Below are 8262 nucleotides of genomic sequence, written 5' to 3'. Positions count from 1 at the left end.
ATCACTGTGTGGTTTGGAGCCTGCAATGCGTCCTGTCATAGAACCCTCCAACGCATAGTGAGAGCTGCAGAGAGGATCATTGGTGTCTCTCTCCCCTCCCTCCAGGACATTTACAGCACCCGTCTCACTAAAAAAGCCCTTTGCATAGCGGCTGATCCCACGCACCCAATGCAAAGCTTCTTCAAGCTGCTGCCGTCAGGGAGGAGACTGCGGAGTCTCCAGGCCAGGACCAGCAGACTGAAGGACAGCTTCATCCATCAGGCTGTCAGGAAGCTTAACTCCCTCCCGATTCTGCCCCCTCTCCCCTCCTCTCCTCCATGGTCTCACTGAACTCTGTCACATACACACACACACACTCTCTGACTCACTCACTGGCCTGCACCAGTTACCAGTCACTTTGTGGAGCATTGGACTGCCATTACCTCATAAGACTTTGTTGTTATACTATCTCTAACCGTATATTACTAGATCTCCATTTGCACTATTTGCCTATTTGCACTACTCTGCCTGGTTTACACTCAATGTCATTTACCCTTACCTGAATATTGTATATTGTATATTGCATAGCTTTCTTGTTAAATTGTATTGTATTTATTTAAATTTTTACTTTTTAATTATTTTATTTGCATTTTTTAATCACTCTCTTATATTTAAATGTTCATTTGCTATTTCATCTAGGGTTTGAGAGTAACGAAATTTCTATTCTCTGTATGTCCTGTACATGTGGCAGAATTGACAAATAAAGTTGACTTTGACTTTGACTTTGAGATATTTGAGGTTGTGCTGAAAATAATGGTGCCAAATAAGGCAAGAAAAACATATTTTAAAGGTGAAATATAGAGGTAAAATCAAAAATAGTCAAGAACGGCCAATTATACCCTGGACCACAGAGGGTTAAATTTGAAAACGGTTTAAAAAAAAACATCCCCATTCTAAAATGTCATGTGACAATCTGATTCATGAAGAGTGATGATGTCACAAGGACATGTGATGATGTCACAAGGACATGTGATGATGTCACAAGCACATGCCTTTGAGCCTTTGAAGTTTTTCTATAAATAGGGGTCAGGAGCAGCAAGTTTTAGTCAGTTTGTTCGCAGCCTTCAAACGTTCGACCAGAGCTATATTTGAAAGTATTTCGGTCAAGATGACTTTCACCTCAAATCATCTTGAAATATGTAAAGGGACCCTTTTGGGAGGTCACTACAAGGTCGAGGGTTTCCTTGAAGAAGGGGGCTTTGGTATTGTAACCAAATGTTGCAATACAAAAACCAACAAAGTCGTTGCTATTAAAGTCAACAAGAGCGACCCTGAAATTCTGCAACAGGCAAAAATGGAAATTTACATACTGGAGAAGCTGCGAGGCTTGGATGCAGATAGATGCAACATTGTTAAATGGAACGACTTTTTCATCGACGGTGACCGCATCTGCTTAAATTTTGAACTCCTCGATGAAAGCCTGTGGCAGTACATGCGGTACCGGAGGAACCGGGTTCTCCCAGTAACAGAAATCAGGCCAGTGTTATTTCAGCTCGCAAATGCTCTGTCCCACCTGGGTTCTTTGGGAATAGTGCATGCTGACCTCAAACCTGGAAACATAATGGTTGTGGACCGCTATGAGTGTCCCATCAAAGTCAAACTTATAGACTTTGCCCTTGCATGTCCCACATCTACAGTGATTCCTGGTGACTGTGTGGGGACGGTTGGTTATAAAGCACCTGAGGTTATGATTGGTAGTCTATTTAATGAAGCAATAGACATGTGGTCCCTGGGGCTGGTAGCTGTGGAGCTTGCTACAGGGTATCCTTTCTACCCTGGGAGAAATGATTATGATGTTTTGAAATTCATCATACAGACCCAGGGACAGCCACCAGATCATGTTTTAGACTCTGGCTTTTACACTGATAACTATTTCATAAAAGACAACTACAACGGACAACGCTGGACATTTAAGACCGAAAGACAATTTCAAGATGAGACAGGTTGTCAGTCCAAGGACACTCGATCCATAAAACTTAAGTGCCTCGATGACCTTGAACAACTACTGAAGATATGGGGGTGTTGGGAAAAAATCCAAAATGTATTTGTCAGCCTAATCAAAGAGATGTTAGCATTGGATCCAAACCAGCGCATAACACCCTCGGAGGTTCTCCACCACCCCTTTTTCAATCCTGGCCTCTCTAAGAGTTCTCCCTGCACTGACATGAGTAGCACAGGGGGACAAAACCTTGTGGTCTCTCAGCAGCCTTCTAGTTGCAAAAGAGAAGAATCACAGAAAATCAGCTGCAGTTCCCAAACCTCAAAAGAATTTTCTCAACAAGAATATGTCAACGCATCAGCCAACACATCCTCCTCTATAGATGATCTTGAAATATCTAAAGGGACCTTTTTGGGAGGTCACTACGAGGTCGAGGGTTTCCTTGGAGAAGGGGGCTTTGGTATTGTAACCAAATGTTGCAATACAAAAACCAACGAATTTGTTGCTATTAAAGTCAACAAGAGCGACCCTGAAATTCTGCAACAGGCAAAAATGGAAATTCTCATCCTGGAGCAGCTGCGAGGCTTGGATGCAGATAGATGCAACATTGTTCAATGGAACGACTTTTTCATCGACGGTGACCGCATCTGCTTAAATTTTGAACTCCTTGACCAATGCCTGTGGGACTACATAGAGGACCGGGAAAACCACTGTCTCCCCATAAGCGAAATCAGGCCAATTTTACATCAACTCACAAATGCCCTGTCCCACCTGGGTTCTGTGGGAATAGTGCATGCTGACCTCAAACCTGGAAACATAATGGTTGTGGACCGCTATGAGTGTCCCATCAAAGTCAAACTTATAGACTTTGGCCTTGCATGTCCCGCATCTACAGTGATTCCTGGTGACTGTGTGGGGACGGTTGGTTATTGTGCACCTGAGGTTATGATTGGTAGTCTATTTAATGAAGCAATAGACATGTGGTCCCTGGGGCTGGTAGCTGTGGAGCTTGCTACAGGGTATCCTTTCTACCCTGGGAGAGATGATTATGATGTTTTGAAATTCATCATACAGACCCAGGGACAGCCACCAGATCATGTTTTAGACTCTGGCTTTTACACTGATAACTATTTCATAAAAGACAACTACAACGGACAACGCTGGACATTTAAGACCGAAAAACAATTTCAAGATGAAACAGATTATCAGTCCAACGACACTCGATCCATAAAACTTAAGTGCCTCGATGACCTTGGACTACTACTGAGTATAATGTGGGGCTGGGAAAAAATCCAAAATGTATTTGTCAGCCTAATCAAAGAGATGTTAGCATTGGATCCAAACCAGCGCATAACACCCTCGGAGGTTCTCCACCACCCCTTTTTCAATCCTGGCCTCTCTAAGAGTTCTCCCTGCACTGACATGAGTAGCACAGGGGGACAAAACCTTGTGGTCTCTCAGCAGCCTTCTAGTTGCAAAAGAGAAGAATCACAGAAAATCAGCTGCAGTTCCCAATACTCAGAAGAATTTTCTCAACAAGAATACGTCAACGCATCAGCCAACACATCCTCCTCTATAGATGATCTTGAAATATCTAAAGGGACCTTTTTGGGAGGTCACTACAAGGTAGAGGGTTTCCTTGGAGAAGGGGGCTTTGGTATTGTAACCAAATGTTGCAATACAAAAACCAACGAATTTGTTGCTATTAAAGTCAACAAAAATAAACCTGAAATTCTGCAACAGGCAAAAATGGAAATTTTCATCCTGGAGCAGCTGCGAGGCTTGGATGCAGATAGATGCAACATTGTTCAATGGAACGACTTTTTCATCGACGGTGACCGCATCTGCTTAAATTTTGAACTCCTTGACCAATGCCTGTGGGACTACATAGAGGACCCGGAAAACCACTGTCTCCCCATAAGCGAAATCAGGCCAATTTTACATCAACTCACAAATGCCCTGTCCCACCTGGGTTCTGTGGGAATAGTGCATGCTGACCTCAAACCTGGAAACATAATGGTTGTGGACCGCTATGAGTGTCCCATCAAAGTCAAACTTATAGACTTTGGCGTTGCATGTCCCGCATCTACAGTGATTCCTGGTGACTGTGTGGGGACGGTTGGCTATTGTGCACCTGAGGTTATGATTGGTAGTCTATTTAATGAAGCAATAGACATGTGGTCCCTGGGGCTGGTAGCTGTGGAGCTTGCTACAGGGTATCCTTTCTACCCTGGGAGAGATGATTATGATGTTTTGAAATTCATCATACAGACCCAGGGACAGCCACCAGATCATGTTTTAGACTCTGGCTTTTACACTGATAACTATTTCATAAAAGACAACTACAACGGACAACGCTGGACATTTAAGACCGAAAGACAATTTCAAGATGAAACAGATTATCAGTCCAACGACACTCGATCCATAAAACTTAAGTGCCTCGATGACCTTGGACTACTACTGAGTATAATGTGGGGCCGGGAAAAAATCCAAAATGTATTTGTCAGCCTAATCAAAGAGATGTTAGCATTGGATCCAAACCAGCGCATAACACCCTCGGAGGTTCTCCACCACCCCTTTTTCAGTTCTGGCCTCTCTGAGAGTTCTCCCTGACATGAGTAGCAAACGGGGACCAAACCTTGTGGTCTCTCAGCAGCCTTCAAAACAGAAAGATCATAGAGAATCAATCTCCAGCATTGCTTCAACCACGGACAAAAATGACAAAAACACAAACAGGGATTGTAAAAAGCCATTAACAGCAGATTACATTGCAAGAATTAATTAAGCTGCTCCAATAATGATCACTTTGGCTTTTTTGTCTTTTTTAATTTTCACTCCCCCCACCCCAACCAGTCGCGACAGATGGCTGTCCCTTTAAGAGCCTGGTTCTGTCGAAGGTTTCTTCCTTTTAGAAGGGAGTTTTTCCTTCCCACTGTCGCTCATTGCTTGCTCATAGGGAATCACTTGATTGTTGAGGTGGCCAAAACTCTAGGGGAACTAGCAATTCTTGTGAAAATTGAAAAGGGAAAAAAAGCCTAAAAACATAAAAACAACTGATCAATATGTTCTTGAACTAAGGCACAATTTTGCTTAAAATCCATTAAGTAATCTCTGTGTCAAGTTCTTACCAATATTCAAAGCGGAGCAGCGGACAACTTACCATTACATCAGTCCTTCAATCAGACATAATTTGATCCAAATTGGAAATAAACTGGATGTTTATTAAATAAACCAGCTTTAAGCATCATCTAATTGTTGTTTGTAACTCTTTTTAAATATAGTGCTAACCTTTAGCCTCCTAGTAGACATACATGTTTTATAAATGGGAAAATCCTCTTTTCTTTAGAAAAGTTAAGCTCTGACCTTGAAGTCAAGGTCCCTGAGATTTAAACCTTACAGAGATTTTTAGTAAATGCTACCATGGTATTAATTTAAAAATTCTACATTGTCTCGTTCTTGAGTTATTGCATTCACAAACTTGGGTGTCCACAGCGCCCCGCCATATACCAGACTCAAAAGATTATGAGGTAGGTGTTTTGTTTTTGTTTGTTTGTTTTTTAAGTTTTTTCATAAAGATTACAACATAAAAATAACACAATTGGGAATATTATTGTCATTTTTGAAAACACTATTTTGATGTTATCTAATGCAGTGCAAAAAATAAATAACTAAATTGATAACTGGCACTGAGTCTTCTGTGTGCACACATTCTGCATCAACACACAGGGAGACACTGAGACTTCAGAAATTTTTCACTGTGTTTGTCTATACAGCCACAACTTTCAGATTTTTCACAAACAAGCAGCACGGATTTTGTCCTCATCATTTCAGCTAGAAGTACTTTATAAGGGGGTCTTTCAAGTGAACATTGAACAGGTACAGGTGCTTGAAATCCTTGAAAATGCTCGTTCAGGAGTTAGGCCTTTTTCATACAATCCCCCCATTTTCAAAGGCTCAAATTGGATTGAACAAGCAAGTTTTTTTGTTAATAATTTGGAGTGTAGAACTCATAGATATCAAATGTTGTTTCCTCCCTTGCGAGGCCTTTACTGTATCTGCCTTCAGTTCTGGTTGCTTTGCACTGTGAAGCTATTTGAAAGTATTTGTCAAAGAACAATGAGCACTAGATATCCACTAGATGGTGTTATAGTAAAACACAAGCATAACCCTCACTTAGACAATTTTACCTGATACACAGTTTGTGACCATGTATTTACTCTTCTGGCACTTTGCCTTCACAATTTTGTATTAATTTCACTACCTTTTGGCATGATCACCTTTTAATTTGTTTCTCACATTTGTGACAAAGACACTGCACTGGAGGCAAACAAGACTGTGTAAATACATTCAGCAAGTTGGATTAGTTTCCAGTTTCTGCTGAATACAAGCAAAAACCAGTCACTTCAGAAAGATGTTCAGAATAAAAGCTGTAAAACTGCCAAAGAGCAGCACGTGAAGGTAACCGACATGAAGATAACAACAGGGTAACAAATGCAAGTGAATATGAGCATCTTTTTATTCGCAGCCTTCCGTAAAGACGCTGAAACACAGTTTATTGCTGTTTATCATGAGCGCACAGGTCAGAGATAAGATCCCTCCAGGCTAAACCCTTTAAATCTAAATGCAAGCCCAAACCGATTGTCATATTTGCATGCCAAACACTGAGTAGCGCAAAGGCCTAGCACTCAGTATTTACATGAAAACAGGAATACTTATTTTCTGTTTATGTAAGAATATAAGGGTGAGAACTGTGTGTCCATGTTCTCATTAAGTAATCCTCCCATTGTTGTCACTGAAGCTTTTGTCTAGCTGTTTATTTATATCTAAAAGCAAAATGACTGTTTTTGTATTTTGCTGTTAAAGCCGCTGCTCCTCATGCCAACCACACCCCTGCAGCAGTTCATTTGTACTGAAAACGCTTCGGGCTCTTTAATTATTTTGGTATCAAGTGTGAAATTAGAGCTGTCATCGCAACAGGGGCCCAATTGATTTTAATTACATGTCTCTCTGGGACCGGGGCAATGAGCAAACTGCTTTCCTGGATCCCATTTCACCTGATGAGGCAGACACGGGATCACTTTTCTGTTTTAAATATCTCGAGCGTACATTTCAGCTAACGGCTGCAGCGGGCTATCAGCCAGTCAGCATTCACCTGTCTGATTCCCACGTGATTTTTTTTAAGCAAAGATGTAACCAGGAGCTTTTTTGGAAACTATCAGAGATAAAGGGCAGAATTCTGCCCTTCTGTCGTTTAAACAACCGCCAGATTATTTACCTGTGGCTAAAGGGATTATTTTCTGTGCACTTTTTGCAAGTTTAATCTGTGTGAAGGCATTATGGTTTGTAATTTCTCCATTCCCAACTGTAATATTAGAGGCTGTTCCCGTGTTTTTACACACTGCACACTGATATGTAACACCTAAAGTTTGGGATTTTGAGACAGAAAAGTTTGTTTGGAAACAGATGTGTGCACTATCTCCTCGTTTAAATATAAGACATTTAAAATAACGCAGTTAAATAGAGTTTCAGCTGACAAAGAGGCGTAAGCTTCTATCAGAAAACAAAAAAATGAAATAGCGGTTGTACAGTATTGCACAATCTCCTGTTTGGGGCTAATTACAGATTTTTTTTATCTCAGTCTAATTTGTTAATTCAGATTACAGAGCTACACGTTTTGTGAAAGTAAAACATTTAACCACTTTGCCACCTTCATATTTTCAAAACGAATGTTGCAATATGAAATAAAATGAAACCATCAACAATTAAGATAGAGCCCAATTAGACTCGATTAAACCTAAATGAAACAAGCTTTGCGTAAAAGCTCACTTTGGGCACTTTGAAATGGGATACTCCCTAAAAATGAGCACAGGAAACACAAATGAGGTTTACACAACTTATTTTTTTACACAGCATTAGAGCTGGGTGATAGAACGATAACGATATGTATCGCGATATAACTTTTTCTCGATAGAAAAATTTAACTATCGCGATAGACCTCGCCACTCTTGTCCTCTTGAAAAAAAAGAAAAAAAGAAAAGAACAGCCAATCCAAATTAAGTAGCGCAGAGGCGAACCAATCACAGCCGCAGCGTCACGTCACGTGACTTGTTACGTACAGCACAAGTGCCAAGCCACACACGTGTATTTGTTTTGGAAGCAGCCAGCCACCGTACCGCCCGGGTAATGGAGGAAATGAATGTGCCGACTAGAAAAATCAACCGAGCGTGACCGAAGAGAAAACAGATGATGGTTCCAATGCCAGAGAGATTGTCGAACGGAAGAGC

At 41.1% G+C, this 8262-nt stretch overlaps 1 protein-coding gene across 1 annotated transcript; it reads left to right on the top strand.

Moving 5' to 3' along the window:
* Window positions 1–1147: 1147 nt before the first annotated feature.
* On the top strand, window positions 1148–4591 carry LOC146653676 (uncharacterized). Its single transcript, XM_085380529.1, has one exon. It carries the CDS (start codon window positions 1148–1150, stop codon window positions 4589–4591), a length of 3444 nt encoding a protein of 1147 aa, XP_085236655.1.
* Window positions 4592–8262: the final 3671 nt, after the last annotated feature.

The sequence above is a fragment of the Rhamphochromis longiceps genome, linkage group LG14 (genome assembly GCF_057381845.1).
Source record: "Rhamphochromis longiceps isolate RC_006_pf linkage group LG14, R_longiceps_female_GT1.1, whole genome shotgun sequence".
In the NCBI taxonomy this organism is placed as follows: domain Eukaryota; kingdom Metazoa; phylum Chordata; class Actinopteri; order Cichliformes; family Cichlidae; genus Rhamphochromis; species Rhamphochromis longiceps.
Note: the sequence above shows the minus strand (reverse complement) of the source record. Positions and strands in the feature narration are given on the sequence as shown.